The sequence below is a fragment of the Talpa europaea genome (assembly GCF_964194135.1).
Source record: "Talpa europaea genome assembly, chromosome: 14".
Classification (NCBI taxonomy): Eukaryota; Metazoa; Chordata; class Mammalia; order Eulipotyphla; family Talpidae; genus Talpa; species Talpa europaea.
The window spans coordinates 29,038,398-29,055,658 of record NC_140082.1 but is presented as its reverse complement, the minus strand read 5'-3'; the positions used below and the strand labels follow the sequence as shown (position 1 = coordinate 29,055,658).

Here is a 17,261-nt window from a genome sequence, read left to right as displayed (position 1 = left end):
GCATGTAACATACCAAATGTGTTAATCAACTCGTGTATTATCAGGAAGGTCAATGGCAGGCTATTAATACTTCAATTTGGAGGGGGTCAAAGTTATACGTGGATTTTCTACTGCATGGGGGTTGGCTCCCTTACCCTCCACATTGTTCAAGGGCCAACCATACCCTGACAAAGCACATGACAGATTTATTAATGTTGTCACTTGCCCACCTTCCCCAACTAGACTGTAGCTTTTTGAAGGCGGCCACCCTTGTCTTGTTCACTGCAGTATCTGCAGGCTCTAGTGCAGGGCCTGGCTCTCGATCAATGTTTTTTGAACAAGTCAATGAATTTCCAGGCAGGTGGTCATACTTGTATGGGGATCATCCTACCGGAGAGGATTTCATATTCAGCTCTCTCCACTAAACTTTCTAAAGCCTTAGCTCAGTGCTTCCAGATGATTATAACTCTTGTGTGCGGGAGAGATCAGGGCTCTAATACAGTGCATTACCATGGGGATCCCAAATTTCTTAGGATATAATTGATTTTTTTCTTTCTTTCTGGGAGAGTTATTTTAAAACAGCAGAACTTGGTAACTCTATGCCCCTTACCCAACCCCCATCATCCTCTGCTAGGCCTGCCCCTCAGCTTTGAGGCAGGCCCCCCTTGTTGACCCCCTGACACATACAAGCACTGAACCCTTCCAGTTCCACCCAGTGCTAAGATCTGAAGGACTGATAGAGGGCGACCCTTTGATCCAACACTGTGAAAAAGCAAAGGCTGCAAACTGCTAAGAATGCTAAATGTACTGCATGGAGCTTTTCTTCCCAGGAGTGCATAGGGTGTGGTTTCAAGGTGAATACAGGATGAGGGAGGAACCTACTCAGGGCAGTCAAGGTAGAGGGCTCAGAAACACCCAAATGTGCATCTGAACAGAAGTTGAAAAATAAGTTGGCAATGCACTTAACAGAGTGCTCATCACACTGAATAATTTAGTAGACTAACTGCACTGGGAGGGAGTTCACAGTTAATGGAATATTTCCTGTAAATAATATTTTCTCTTCCTGTCTCACCATCTCATGCAGTTCAAAAATCTTTACTAATCTGGAGAAGGGACAGTAATGCATCAATTCCCAGAGCTAAGGCCCTCACTTCTGAAATACTCTTAGGAACCATAGGAAGCTACATTAGCTGCTCAAGGACAGGTTCCTCCTCCTAATGTCTCAGAGGGGACCCCACAGTGCTCCTAATTGTGCATCTAAGTGTACATAAAAGCCCCCCTAATTGCACATCAAATAAATAAGTAAATGCTGTCTGTTGAATATGAAACAAGGATGGCCCTGCCATTCTTCCCAGTGGAGAGATTTCATTCAACATGGGCCGGGGATGGCTGTGGCTCTAAGTGATGATTTACAGGTATTGAATATTCCTTTTCAGGCGGTTTCCTGGAGTCACATGTTTTACACTATTTGTTCACTAATGCCTAAGGCCTCAGATGCAGCCTGCAGGAGGGATCTTTACTTCTACTCCCTTGGCGTCCCACTTGGGAAGAGTTCTCTGTTTAATTTATAAAGCCCCCTAATGGTCTGTCCACTGGTTTGAAGAATGTAAACCACCCCAATACAGTGCAGAAAGCAGCCCTGCTGGGTGCTGATGGTGAGCTGAATCTGGTGTGGCCCAGTCAATGCTTTTGGCCCTGGTGTTGCAAAGAAAGAGCTTTCGGACTTCCTCGGGCTTTGAGCTAAGGAATGCAAAGGCCTCCTGGAAAAAGATGGGTTTACATGACATTTTCCTGGGCCTCCCCGGTGGTGCAGCAGTTGAGCGCTGTGCTGTGAAGCTGTCCGCAGCCTCTGCAGCACTGGTTTGATTCCCAGCCAGCCAAGGAGAACCCCACATGGCTCAGCAGACCTCTCCTGCCTCGCCCACTGTTCCCCTCAGCAGTCTTTGGTCTGTTTGCCTGTTCTGCTCCCAGCTCTGGTGAATTCTCTCACCCTCCCATGCTTCTGACCTGTACCCCAGTTCTTGTATAAAATGAATAAATTTTTTAAAAAAATAAAAAAAAAGTGACATTTCCTTCAGCTTTCTTTACCTCTGCTCCCTATGAGGTTTAGCAAGTTTGTAAACAGTCGCTCTTCAATATGCTATTGATCCCTGAACAACAGGTGGGCTAGGGGCACTGAGCCCCCCCAGCTCGAAAATCCTCATATAACTTTTGACTCCCCCCAAACTAAACTACTAATAGCCTGCTGTTGACCGCAAGCCTTTTGATAATAGAAACAGTTGATTACCACTTATTTTGCAATCAGTATTAGATACCAATTTCTTACCACACGGCAAGCTGGAGAAAAGAAAATGTTATTGAGAAAATTATAAGAGAAAATAAAATACATTTGCGGCATTCTCAACTGCAAGAGGCTCAAGGGGAACCCGCTTATTTAGTGAAAACAACCTGTGGGTAGTGGGCCAGCACAGTGGAAACCGTGCCGCTCAAGGGTCAACTGTGCATCATTTGATTTTTATTCAAGAAAGAGGAAAACTCTTACTTGAACCAGCACCATCACTGCCTGAAGCCCAGGGGCTGGCCGATCTGAGGCTCATCGTCATGGAGAATCCTTGACGCAACTGACATTTATTCTTCTTTCCTTGGCCACAAATGCAAACTAAGACCAAGAGTTACCTCAAGCAACCAAATCCCCACCTGACAACATTCTTTTGTTCCCTGAAGCCAATGGGACTGAAATTCATGAACTAAAGGAGCACCTCTTACACCGGGCTCCATTTCTACAGGTGCACGCACAGGCTAAAATGGAATCTGGTGACAAGGAAAAACATAGTAAAAGAACCAAGGCAGCTACAAGATGTTTTCTTTTGCCCAATTCTTTTGCCTTCTGCTTCTCTCACCATTGCTAAACCAAGACAGTCAGACGTGGAGGTTCTGCTACCTTCATAGTCTGATGCTACTGTTAGGGGGAAAAGGATGTCCTAAAGCTAATTCCATACAGGTTTTGTGGACTCCACCCCCACCCCAGGCCAAAGCCAAAGACACTGGGAACTCCAAATCCCATCATCACCAAAGGGAAGGTGGCTGGGACCTGAGGGTGGGGTTAAGCAGCCAAGTTGGTATAAAGGCAGACACGTGGGCTTTGGGGGGGGGGTCCCCCCATTTTGGCTCTCCACCAGCTCGCAGTGTCCGGCCAGCTCTGAGAGTGACTTTGGGTTTCCAGGTCAGCGGATCGGGTAGGACGCATTAAAGACTTTATTTCCCTATTTTCTACCTGAGTTGTACATTTTCCTTATTTCCCTTTCCCTTGTAAATAAACCTTTTATTAACCTTTTGTGTGTGTCTGTAGTGGAGTATTAATAAGTCCCTTTTAAGCGCGCAGGTGAGGACCCACAGCCAGGCAACCTGTTTTATATTGGGGCTGCTCCATAACACTACCCACACGCTGCACATAAAGCTCTCAAACCATGACCAGGGGAAACAGGAGAGGTGACCTGAGACACGCACAGGGATGTTTCAGAGCCAGGGTATTTTAGTGTGAACAAAGGCATAGACATGGGGAGGCAGGCAAAGAGTGAGAGGGAAAACATCCCTGGGTGAAGGAGACAAACAGAAGCATTTACTGAGAGTTGATGCCTAACAGCTCATAAATTCTGCATCCCATCCTGGATAATGTTTGCGGTTCTGCCAGATCTTTCTAAAAGAACTTATAAGTGCACTCAAGGGCCAGTATTCTATGGCATGTGGATGTGCTGTAGATTTCAATTCTTTTAGTCCTGCTTGTTCATTTTTTTAGGGCCTGTCCAGGTTGGGAGGGGTGGTGGTAAATGTATGATTATTGCATTAGTGCTCTAAGCACTACAGCAGAGATCTACGTATGGGTCAGAGGTAAATTAAAGGGGAGTCATTAACTGGCTTTGAGCTTATGAATACATACAAAAGCTAGAATGCAGTCTCCACCTGTCTAGCTGCTGCCCCACCTGTGCCTCAAGGGCAAAGAAGCTGGTTTTTTCCCCTGACAATCAGCAGTTGCATTTGGGCGGGCCTTCAGCAAGGCTAGGAGCCCATTTGTGTACAAGATCCAGGTAGCAGATAGGGGGCATAATTAAGAGGGGTCTGAAATGTTCTTCTTTCCATCCATGGGGCACCTCATGCTGCTCCATCTCTCCCAAAGCCCCAGGATGTCAGAACGAGGATTACGCTACAAGGCGCAGTCTCTGGGACCAGAATGGCAAAGTGTACCCCAATCAGAGAACATGGCACAAGTTATGGTTCTGCCATATCTGAGCAGCCGCAAGCTCCCCTCCCTGCCCATTTTGTTTTGGTGGGCCATATGGAAGCGCTTGAGTGGATTCCCACAGCAGTCTACGGAGCTGCCCGGTTGTGTTCGCTCGCCAGAGGATGCCTCTGGGCCCTTTAGTGGAAGCGCCCAGGCTCACCCTGCCGCTGCCTCTACTTGAATGTTGGCTCCTGTAGCTGCAGAGCACGTGACACAGCCACTGTAACTGGGTCAGAGTGTCAGGGAGGCCTCTGCCTGGGCTGGCTGTGTAGCTGTTGCTGAGGAGGGCCTCTGGGTACAGAGAATTGGGTGCCACTCCCTGGTTCTGAGCACTGCTGGGGACCCTCGGAGCTCTGCCTGCCCCTGTGAAGAGGACTGGCGCTGCCTGGGGAGCCATCTCTCACTTGGGGTTCAAGCCCTGTGCTTTCAGACACCCTGGCTTTCCCTGTGCCAATGCATGGCCAGACATACCTGCCCACCCTGCTTCACCCTCCCCAGGTCTAAGTTCTGAAAGGAAGCACAGAGGGCTTTGCTCCTTCACTCTAGCTGCATGCTGAAATCGACTGTGAGGCTTTCCCTCTGTCCAGGGCTGGGTCGGAGATGAGGTGAGCAGGACTTGGGGCGACTGTGGCATCTATGCACAGGGTCATGTGAATTTCCAAATGACAGCTGAGGCTCAGAACCACTGGCCTAGTGCACTGCAGACAGACTTTGGGACTTTATATGTGACCTTGGACTGGGGGCCACGATCACCTGTGGGCATCTTGGGATTATTCACAACTCGGAGGTCAGGGAGGGCAACTTGCATTCTCAGAAACTCACAGGGATTTGCACATCACAAAGATGGACTTTTTATGGCCTTTTTATGATGTTGGATGCAGAAGAACAGGCACCCTGAGCCTTCTTGCAACTGGACATCTAAATTACAGCTCTGGTTTAGGCTCTGGTTTTGCCTGTAAGTCCCACCCCAGGTCTTAGCAGAGATGACCACCACTCGAGGCTACTGAAACTTAGGCTTTGCTTCCTCTCCTGGGCCTTTCAAAGGCTGTCCTTAATTTTATATTGTAAAAATCAATATATAGGAGTCCTATTTAAATTAGGTCGGGAGACTAGGAGAGTGCCCACACACGAGCAATCTGCACACTACCTGCCCTAACTTGCCCTGCCTCTCTGCCAGGAAGGGATGTTGCTTGCCCGCCCCAGCAGAAGGAAGAGGGAGTGCCTCTCTCATAGTAACGGCCCTTCTGGAGGTTACATAAAGGGGTGCTGCCTTTGGTTCTGGGGACATGCACGTGTGTCCTGCCATAAAGCTCCATTTTCCAAGTTGCCGTTTCGTTGTTTCTGAATAAGGCCATTTTGTTGGAGAAGTAACTACTTTTTTGTTTGCGGTCAATAGTATTCAGACTTTACTTTCATTTCTTAAAGAGGGGTTCTTACCTGATATCAGCACCAGGGCCCAAACACAGGACCTGCCCCTCCCTGTGTCTCACAGTGAATGTCCCAGTAGGGAAGTGACATCTCTGACAGCTACCGGACATGTTTCTGGTGCACCAGTGCTTCACCCTTTCCTCTTTCCATTCAGCTTCTGGTTCAGTTATGCTTTGGAAATTCTTGGTACTTGAGCTCCAGCTGAACACCCGATTGCCTGCCTGCCATGGCCACCAGGATGTCCATCGCCTCAAGCCTAAAACGCTGCACATCCCTGTCTCCTACATCCCTTGCTTCGGCTGATGGAGAGGCTGGAGAGACATTCCCGATTCCCCTTCTGCTCCTCCTGCCGCACCCTCTCCTCAATACAACTGATCATCCTTCTCCACTTTTGAAACATGAAGCTTCATTTCCCTTTTCTCCATACCCATAACTGAGTCAGTCCCAAGTATTGTCATAATGTCCTGGTTTGCAACCCACCTCCCCGCAGCTTCTGCGTGATGCTTCTGTGAGCATGAAAATCTGATATGGCAACTCCTCTGCCTCGAACATTCTGCGGCTCCTGACATCAAGGTGAAATCCTTAGTGAAGCCTGCCAGCTCTGTGAGCTGGCCTGGCCTCCTCTCCAGCTGCTCCCCTCCCCCTTGTTCCAACCCCCACAGGGCCGTGCACGTCCCCACCACACTGCTACACTCTCCATCACTGTGAGTTTGTGTGCACTGGCCTCTCAGCCTGTGTGCCTCTCCGTGCATTAGTCCACCTGCAAAACTGCTGTCCTCTCTGTGAGACCCCAGCCCGGCTTTGCTTCCTGTGAAACTCTTTCTCTCCTTCTCAAAGCCAGTTGATGACTCTCCTTTAATTCACCCCGACCCCCACACAGACCTCTGCTGTAGTACTTGGATCACTGATGCAACAATCACACATTCCAACCCCCACCCCCACATCTTCTCTCCTAAAAAAAAAAAAAAAAAGCCGGCCTTGAGGATATGATGTGTCTTTTTTATCTCAGCATCCTGTGGTCTGCCTGGCACATCACAGGAATGTAGTACACTTTTATTTTTTTTAAATAATAGACTGGAAATTCTGATGATTTGGTTGTCTCTCAATTTGTAACACAACTGCAGAATTCCAACTACCTCCTCAGAGGTCACAGAAGCATCACTTACTTTTTTTTTATATTTTTATGTTTTTTTTAAAGATTTATTTATTTATGCATATGAGAACTGGGGTACAGGCCAGAGGTGTGGCGGGTGAGAGGACTCACCAGAGACAGAGTGGGGAGCAGAACAGGCAGACTGATTGAAATACACTGCTGATGGGAGCAGCGGGTGAGACAGGAGAGGTCTGCTGAGCTGTGTGGGTAAGCTCCCTGGCCAGGGATTGAACTCGTGCTGCAGTGGCTGTGGATAGCTTCATAGGTTGCATCTTAATCCCCTGCACCACCAGGGAAGCCCCTCATTTACTTTAAATAGCAAATCAATTTGAGTAGTCAGTACTCTGAATAAACACACTGACCTTTTATCATTTTTCATTTGCAGACCTGGATAAGTTCCACAAGTGAGAGGAAATTCTTATTCAATAGCTAATTATGCCGACCTTTGGTTTTGCATTTTTCCTTAATATGAAACCCACTTTAGAGTCTCAAAGGAAAAGTTAAAATTCACTGAGCCCTTGGAGTATGTCATCCCTGCATTTTAGGTGCAGTGGGTCCTCAGATAATGTTGTTTTGCAATAACATTGATGAGAAGAAAGCCCAGACTATATTGACCAAAATGACATCACTCAAAGACCTGATTTCCTTACATGTTGTTTTGCTTAAAATCTGAGTTTCCAAGAACCTATGGATGATGTTAGCTGAGGACTCACTGCATATCAAGTGTTGTTATTCTTTTTTACACTTTAAAAGGACAGGATTATTAGGAAAAGGGCAGGAGGAGAAGGCCTTGCACAGACACAAGAGGGCAGAAATAGCTGCTGCTGCTTTGCAAAGGGAAAATATTTATGCGAAGAAATACTGCATAGTCACAGGTGGGCAGGAGAGCTACTGAATCGTCAATGTTCATTAACCCCTCCATTAGAGAAATAAAGCGACCTTTAAAATATTAGTAAAATAAATTGAACACACATGCATACTTGTTACCACGTTTTTCACCTGCTGGATTTTAATGTCCTCCACTGCCAATTACCCACGTTGGCCTAGGTCTTTTACCAAAATGGAAGTAAAGAACTGGATCTGGTCATCAGTCACCATGATTCTGTTAAAGAGTCTCGACTATTCTTGGTACTCGTAAGCAGAAAAAAAGGTCAGGCAGGTTGAAAAGAGAGGACAGTGCATATGGACGAGTAGAGGGAGTGGAGAGAAAACTGGGGAAGGCCATATGGGAAGAGGAGCAGAGGAGGAACAGGAAGGAGGAGGCAATGAGGAGAAGTAGGGACTCTGTGACCAAGAAAAACAAAGGACAAAAGAAGAACGTGAAGGCCAATTTCTGTCTTGCAGCATATGAATGGGAACTGGAGGGGTGGAGTGGGGGCAGAGAGAGGGTCATACACGCCACCCACCCACAGAGCCAGGTTCCTGCCGCATCTTTGTCGAGGCAGCGCTTCTCCATCAGCGGATCAGTGTCCTGGCTTAGAATTTAACTGACTGATCAGTGGAGTGAAAACTCCCTGCCGCAAGGATGTTTTTTCTACCCATTTAATGAAGAAGCTGGGTAAGGGCAGATGTTAACTGGATAGAGCAGGAAAGCTCAGATATGGAGTGTGGGTCTCCACCGGCTCATGGATAATGCAGCCTGGAAAGCACTCTGGAACGACACCAGGGACTTAGCTGCTTGTCTCTCCCTGCAAGTGTGGTTTTGATAGACTCCTCATCTGTCTCCCAGGGTTTGAGCTGCATGCCATCTCTCCCCTGCTCTCTGCCAGACGACCGAAATGACAGCACTTGCCTCAGAGAGATTTTTCCATTATAATTTTTCAATTTGTTCTGGTCTGAAAAATGTGTGTAAATGAAAACAGAAAATTCAAGCGCTGCGTCCCTTCGAACATTCTGTTTTGTGTTTACAGAGACTGCAGAGCCCTCTCTGCTTTCCTCTCTCTTTGGCAAGTGTCTTTATTCTTCCCAGATTTCTGGTCACTTCTAATATGCCATAAAATATTTACTGCATTTGCAGGAATGCCTTTCACTATTTTTTTTTTTTCACCTCTTTTTGACCTGTGAGCTTTTCTTTCAGCCACAGCCCTCCAAAAAAAAAAAAAAAATAAAAAAGAAAATAAAAAAAATACACACAAAAAAACCACACACAAGTCTTCGAGAGAACTCAGATCAGCCTCACTACTCAAGAGGGATGTTACTGAACTTTCCCAAGGGCACAGAACCCCTCAAAACTCTTTCACCCACCTTCTTCTCAAGGGCACAGCCAGACTTCTTACCTTAAATACTAACAGCTTAGGTTTCCTTAGTGATTGGGAAAAAGAAAATACCCAGGAACGCCTAGACTGGATTACTGCAGAGTAATTTATATACATCCAAATTAGGGGGAGTTTGTGAGCTGGGGCCCTCAGAGGGAGGGTACACACATGACTTCTCCCACTCCCTCCTGTCAGTCCAACAGTCACAAAGGAAAGGCACTCACCTTCCTGGGCTTCACCTTATCATGGTAGTCGTACTGGAAGATGCCTTTGTAGCTCAGTCCCAGCCACCACGGTATTCCCTGCTTGTCCTAGGACATCAAGAGGAGTGTCAGTAAAACGGGAGAAGAGTAACAAGATCTAGAGGGGGTTACCTGTCTCATTTCAACACAAATGAAAATGCAAATTATTCAAAACACACGGAGCCCATCCTTAACAGATGTGCCTTCATGTCTCATGATGAACAGCTATGTGACGGGGGCCCACCTCTGTCCCTAACCTGCCTGTTCCTTCCCCTTTTATGAATGAGTAGCAGATACCTCATGCTTTCTCTCCTTTTAGACTTTAGGTTTTCAACCCTGAAGCCCTCACTCACCACAAGTGGAAATCTGAGAGCTGCCCATCATTCTAATAAAAAGACGTTCTGGGCAGAGAGACCGTCATTAACTATGAGAACTGCAAGGAACTGCATGGAGACTAAAGAAGGTAACTCCTCTAAAATATATTTCTTAAGATTTTATATCTTAGAGCAGTTTTAAGTTCGCAGCAAAACTGAGAGGAATATACAGCGTTTTTCCATCTATCCTCTGCCCCCACATATGCACAGCCCCCCATTATCAACACCTCTCCGCCCCCCACCAGAGTGGTGCATGTGTTGTAATGATGGACCTACAGGGACACATCATCACCCAGAGGCCACAGCTGACATTAGGGCTCACTCTTGGTTTTAGAGATTCTATGGGTTCAGGCAAACGTGTAACGACATGCACCCACAATGACAGTATCAAGCAGCGATTTTCACTGTCCTAAGACTCCTCTGTGCTCTGCCTACTCATCCCACTCAACTCCAGCCCCTGACTACCACTGATCTTTTTTTTTTATCATCTTCTTCACAGTTTCCCGTTTTCCAGAACATCATATAGTTGGAATCATACAGCATGTAGCTTTCTCGATTGGCTTCTTTCACTTAATAAGATATAGTTAAGATTCCTCCCATTTTAATTGTTTTTTGCTTCTGATTTTTTTATCTTTTTTTATCTTTTTATATTTTATTTGATATAAATCTTACATCATTTTTCATTTGTGCACAACGATGCATTTTCATTTTGGTTATATTCCCCATACAGAGGAATTAAGATTCCTCTCATTTGAAAGACTCAATTTAAAGTGCTGAGTTGGTGTGTCTCTATTCAGGACTCCCCCACACCCACCTCTTTCCCCACCAGGCCAAAGGCAGCGCAGGCAGGCCAGGGGCTCCCCATGAGGTCCTGCTCGCCTTAAGAGGACAGCTGTGAGCCAGGCAGGGTTTTGTGACTTAAGCTGTTGGACAAATTAGCAAAATGGAAGCTTAGATGTACTGGGACTGAGAAGTTCAAAGTCCCTCTGTATTTGTTGCGCAGACAGTAAGTTGTAATTCTACATTCAAATAGGATGACTCTGAGCTGTTAATTAAAGCTCTCAAATGCTAGGATTTGATCCTGGGCATATCAAGCAGCTTTTCCTAGATTTAGCCTAATAGCCATATCTATGAATAACCTAACACACCCCATTGTAGATGTCTTGAAGGCTCATAATTGGCTTCAAGCTTTTCAAATATTTGTGAGGCATGAATTATTTCAAGGCAAGCATAAAGATAATGGACAAAAGAAATGAGCTGAATTTTTAGAAAAATTTTGGGGTATATGATTTCTTAAAGAAAACTTCTTTTAAAGGTATAATCCCCCATCTTTGGGGGATTATAGTTCAGTGATTTTGGAAAACAGAACAAGAAGCAACTCAATACACCGCAGCTTCCGAAGGAGTCAGGAACAGTCATTCTTGCACCATAAAATACAGAACCCCTGGAAACCTGAGGCCCAGACAGTGAGTCTTGTCATGATTGGTTCAGGCTTGCGTGGTTCATGTGCCCTTTTCCAAATAAGTAGGAGAACAATTATTTATGCCTAGAAATTCCAAGAGCCAAACACCCAAGTGCATTTCGCACTCTGAAAGTCACAAGCTTGCTTCTGGTCTCTAACAAACGACAGGAGAACATATTTCTAAAGGTTACTGGAAGGCAGAAGCATACATCAGAGGCAACCTTTTTCCAAGCTCCAGAAAGAAATACAATATAGGTTTACACAAGTAAAAGAGTAAATGAAGTCTCATCTCAAGCAAACCTGATTATCTACCAAAATCTACCTCTCATTGTCTTCCCACAGCTAAGACTTTAGTATGGGGAATGGGAGAAACAAGTATCCCAGATTCCTATTTTTGGGAACACAGATCTCCTTTGCTACGTATCACTATAAGATATTTCCACAGTTGAGGTTAAGTCTCACAGTTTGATTATGAAATGCTTCTCATAATACTGTCAGGGACTACTATGGGGTCCTTGTTTCCTTTATGGTAACAAGATGGCAACACCGAAATGACTGCAGTTTGCTGAGCACTGGCAGCAGTTTAGTGGCTTTTGAACAATCTAGTTTTCCTCTGGAGAATTGTGACTTTAGTGGTCACATCACAGGAAACAGCCTTCCACAAGGGTAGTCTCCTGGAAGAACTCACAAGAGATAGGAGACAATCCAAAGACCAGGTCATACTTCCCATCACAGACTACAGTATAGTTTTTTAGAAGGTCAGGGATGGTGGTTTTATGAGTCCTGTGAATGATGGAGAAGAAGGGATTAGAGGTTTCATCAGTGGGGAGAGCTTTAATAAGACATCAAGAAGAATTCAACCACTACAGGCTTTAAAAAATCCTGAATTGAGCTGCTGGGTGAGACCAGAGTGCCCATAACTGGGATCTGCAAATGTAGTTCTAGTACTTGTTTCCATTATGAAAATGCATACATCCAACTACTCAATTCAATTCTCCGTGAACATTTACTGGGTAAATATTTACTGACCATCTACTATGTGCCAGGCACCATGCTGGGTTCCAAAAATATTTAACAAAATATAACACACGGTGTTTGCCATGAAGAGACTGAAGTTTAGCAGAAGATACAGGCAATTAACTATACACTAGCGACATGCCAAGTGTTAGGCAGGCTGCCAGGAATGACACAAAGATGAGTGAAACATGCCTATGTTGTAGTCTAGAGAAATTAAAAATATAGTTGGGTGGAAACATGGGGACAGAAACTGATGGGAAAGCAAGAGACTCTCTGGTTGGCTGGTAGAACTGCTTAAGTTTAGAAGTGTTTTCTGCTCTTTTGGCAGTGACTTAAACTTTTCATGTTGGGTAAACTAAGGAAGGAAGGGAAGTTCTCTTTTCTCATCATAGAAGAGGTTACATGGGGGCATGACTATGATTTCAAAGCAGAGATCCTAGTTTGGCATTTATGGTAAGTGGATGAGAACTTAGAAAGGGGCCCATGTCACAGTGAACTGCCATCAGAGCATTTAAGAGGACTGTCCTGACTTCTTCCATGCCCTTGGACTCAAGTTGTCAGCTACTCTGTTTTTCTTTTCTAAAGTTGCCTCTGTGGCACTTGGCCACCATGAAAAACATCAATTCTGCTTTAAGTTTTTTTTCTCAACAGTATTTAGATGCAATCTTTATACTTAGAGAGACTCAGGAGTCCTCATCTCAGGATTCTTCAGAGAACAGAGGAAGTAGCAACTGATTTTATCCATTTCACTAAAGGGGAAGTGAGGTATGGAGAGGAAATGGATCAAGTCTCACTACACCAGGGGTAAAGTTCCATTGTCTCAACTCTCTGCAGCATCAAGTCCTCCCTACGAAGTCTTCCAACCTCACCCCAACCCCCCAAATCTTCAGTAAAATTAAAAAGAAAAAAAACGAGATGTGGTTTTGTCTGGTTTGGTTTTTTAGGGCATGCTTGGCAATCTTCACCAACTGAGCTCACTTACCTTCACTGCGTAATAGTGAACCCCATAGGTTGGAAGAGACTCCACGATACTCATGTAGCTGGGAAGACAACACACAGACACACAAGAGTGGTTATTTGGTGGAACTAGAATCATATCCCATTTGTGTGCGTATGAGATAATGTTTCCAGAATGTTTATTTATTGAACCATCACCCCCAGGAGACATGTCTTTCTGAGCAGAACCGATCCATCTTGACATGTGCGATGTAAACACGCACGACCACAACCTCAGGGGCTCTAAGAGGGGTCACTTACTTGACAATTGCTTGACCTCTGGTCTGGCCATTCAGTTTCTTATAGTGTTCAATTACTCGGTCTTCACTAGATTGAGAAGAAAAAGACTCTTATTACAACTGCCCAGCACCCTGCCAGCAGAAAGTGCTTCTCCTGAGCCTGAGCAACCTCATGTAAGGCTCCCAGGGGCCAACAGCTCCTGGAAAAATGATTTTTCCTGAGAGGGAATTCCAAAACTCAGTCTAAGTGAGATCCTCGGGCTATAGATTTACTGAAAAAAACAAATGTGCTTCCCACTCAGAAGATTTGCTTTCCCATTATCCTGGACATATAATTAGTGACACGATGAGAGCCCATGGTGTTGGCCCCATTCAAGAAATGATATTGGGGAAGAAGGAAAATAAGCAGCAAGCAGTTCCTCAGTTGGGAGGGACACAGAATGAGAAAAATGAAGAGGAAGCATAGAGGCAACCTTGGGGATGGCAGGGAAAGCAGCTGCAGACAGAGGGCCTCATGCCCCACCAGCTGAAGAGTCAAGTCCAAAGGCCTTGCCTTCTGACCTGGTCATGCCACCTTGGAACCTATTTCTCACTCTTCTGTCCCCTCCCTACTTTCCTCACATAGACCAGTGGGTTCCATAGCAGGAGATGATCTTGGGATGGCCCTCAAGTCCTCCTTGGTTGAGATCCTCTTAGTTATTATTATTCTTCCAGAATTGATCCAGAGCCTTCTTTCACTTACATATTCTTTGTTAGTTAGGCTATTTGTGCGCAGGGGATATAACATGGTCTACAAGCTCATTTCCTACTAATTGGGGATCATTTATGGATCTGCCAATTGCTTTGTTTCTCCTCAGTGAGTATCTCTTCATTTCAGTATTCTGAAATTGTGTGCATTTAAGATCATCTGATTCATCGCAAGAAAGTGTCTTTACAAGTTTCCAGAATGGGGTGGGGAGAGGAAGGGATGCTGGCTCATTACAAGAGGCCACTTGTAGTATCACTTCTCAGTGGAATGTTCAGGAAAGGGCAAATTAGCTAAAGTTCTCAGCTCCTACACACCATGGAAGTTCTGCTTTGAGTGTGACAAAGTCCTCTCCTGACAGAGTTCCCCAGGAGAGCCTTCTCTGGGGTGGACACCGGCCTCTCCAGTCTTTCAGATTTGTGTCCAGGATTGTTCTCGCTTCCTCCACACACATCCACTAAAGCAATGGCTGGTTGGTATGTTTCCTTCCACATGAGCTAGAATTTTGGGAGGTCTACTCTGGGAGAAAGAGCCTCTGAGTCTCTGGGGTGGGGAGATGATGACATAGTGCTGGAGCCGTGAACACAAATTAGGCTCAGGAAAAACAACAGTGAGTGTCAAAAAATACTATCAGGCAGCTGTTCAGTGGTTTCCTGACTACATAGCCCAACCACAGGGACTCATCTCCCCCGACAGCTGCAGGCATCTGCGAGCCCTGCTAGTGCTGTCTGAGGCCATCTGTGAGGCCAGGAAATCTACCTTCTCCTGCCACAGCCTGTCCTACTCCTTCTGCCCCAATTTAAACACCAGGGGCCCCACATGTGATAACACTCATTGGACTGAGAACCAAGTCATTTTGCTCTTAACCTGCTCCCACCCCATATCCGGAATTTACAGATGGCTCCCGTGCACCAAACTTTGCAGACAGTTTCCATATTTACTCAAATTTATGGCAGGGACTCAATGGCATAGCCATTAGAAACCGATGAGCCTGAGTAAAGGGAATCCTAAAACATTATTTGGAGGACACACAGTTCTTTGAAAGAAAAAGACAGCGACTAAAGCTGACCGTGCTCTGACAACATAGTGAAGCTGAATTATCTCTCTGCAGACAAGGGGCCCAGGAAAGTCACGGGAAATGCATAGGGAACAAGGGGATGGCGATATGGTCCCCTGTCTTGAAGGACAGTAACTCTGGGCTAGGGGAGGGGGTATCCCAGCACACCCCATATGGGTGGGACGGGTAGTCCAGCATTTGCAAGCCAGGCTTGAGAAGGAATCCAGGTCAGGCCTCTGTCTGGTTCTGTGGCTGTGGGCACATCTTCTAACTTCCTGCCTCAGCAGCCTCACCGATGGGAAATCACAAGGCGTGAGGAGTCTGAGCTTGCTAAACACTTGGGGAAAATTAGCAGAAGGAATGATTGCATGATTACTCAGCATTATTATGCACCTTTCACTATGTTCTAACTGCATCGTGAAACTTTCTATTTCCTCTGTTAATTACAGTCTGAATTAGTTCAGTGCGGTTCATTCATTTTACAGTTGGTGAAAGTAAGGCAGCAGGAAGCAACTCAAGTGTCCCAGACTCTCATTACCTCACAGTTGAGGACTTGGCTGGATTCTACAGCCCACTGCTGCACGCATGGGCCTGTGATACCCCCCACTCATGTGGAGGGGCTCCCTGTGTCTTTTTTTGACCTGATGGTCGCCATCCTATCTGTGGATGCCAACAAGAGTCATGCCCAAGGACAGCGGGTCCTCCCTTCAGGAATCATTGGGGCAATTTGTGGCTGAGATGTGAGGAGCAGGAAAGGGTCTTCACCAAGAAAAGATGATGCTCATCTAGTGGTGAGTGATGTTGCTCATCAGAGAGGGAAGAGCATGAACACGCTTCGTGGGTACCCACTCTCTCCTTTCTGTCATCTATAGATGCACAACAGCATTTATCTCTTTCCTGACATTTTGTTTTCTGAAAATCTAAGTAAATAAATTGCAATACAAAGCCAACCACAGTAGACAAGCATAATGAAGCAAGCTAAAAAGCCTGTCTATTTTTTAAAAGCAATGCTCTAGCAGGATGTCCATGCTGCTGGCTTGTTTGTATATACACTAGTCTGTGGAGCTTGAGGCAGCTGCTTTGAAAACATCCCTCCCTTGGTCCTGCCATCTTCCCAGTGCATTTGCACAGTGGCTTGGAGGCCTGTGGGTCTACAATAGGCCGAGGAATGTGCTGGCCTGGTCACAGATATAGGATGTTCTGGTGAGAGAGCAGTAGATGTGGATGAAGATGATGTTTATCCTGACAGAAGAGAAAGTGTGAGCATGAAGGAAGCAAACTCAGCGAGGAAGTACTGGATTCTAGAGCTATCCTCTTGCATGTCTATTTCTCCACTGTTGGTTTCCTGAAATGAATGGCTTGGAGGATATGGAATATAAATCCCAGGGGACATTAGGAATTAGGGAGGAGGTGATAGGATTCTGTGAATGAGGAAGCAGGAATGTCACTTGCCTATGTTCATGGGTGCAGAGAGTCAGGCTGGAAATTTGGAGTTTGACACATGCAGATTCAACAGATTCTGTTCTTTGAGACCAGATTATAATGATAAAAGCCACTAATTTATTGACATCTGTGTTACTAAGAGTGGCAACGAAAGAGTTTAGGGGGATAAAATTAGGGACAACAGTACACTAAAGGCACTCCCAGCCATGGGAGCTCTACCACCAAGATCACCTGGGGAAAAGTGACTTGTGGACCAGAGTTTAGTCCCCACATGACTTTGGCATCGAGACACGCCCCGCCCAAGCTGAAGAAACCTCCTGGCCACCCAAGGGCTGAGCCACTAGCCTGCTGACTAAGAAGAGTCAGGCAAGGTGAAATGTCAGTCATCCAGGCATTTTGTAAAACCTATTACAGAGGTGCTAACAATATGTTACAGTTGATCAGAATCTGCTTGATCTATGATTCTAGCCTTTTTTTCTGTTTTATAAGAGCATGACTGCTAAGCAGTCAGAGAAGCTATTAGGGAGATAGCACTGTGGTTTCCGGGGTGCTGGGGGCACTGACCGGTCCAGCAGGATTTCAACTTCCCAGG

The 17,261-nt window shown here is 45.7% G+C and overlaps 1 protein-coding gene across 6 annotated transcripts in view; it reads right to left on the bottom strand.

The window, feature by feature from the left end:
* FRMD4A (FERM domain containing 4A) overlaps positions 1 to 17,261 on the bottom strand; it is a gene marked incomplete at both ends in the record, with an annotated part of 535,058 nt that overhangs the window by 70,452 nt on the left and 447,345 nt on the right. For all 6 annotated transcript variants that reach the window (XM_084253889.1, XM_084253888.1, XM_084253890.1 and 3 more), the window contains 3 exons: positions 9,319 to 9,405; positions 13,172 to 13,229; positions 13,447 to 13,512. In XM_084253889.1, coding sequence (XP_084110015.1) covers positions 9,319 to 9,405; positions 13,172 to 13,229; positions 13,447 to 13,512 — 211 coding nt within the window. The remainder of the gene's footprint in view (positions 1 to 9,318; positions 9,406 to 13,171; positions 13,230 to 13,446; positions 13,513 to 17,261) is intronic.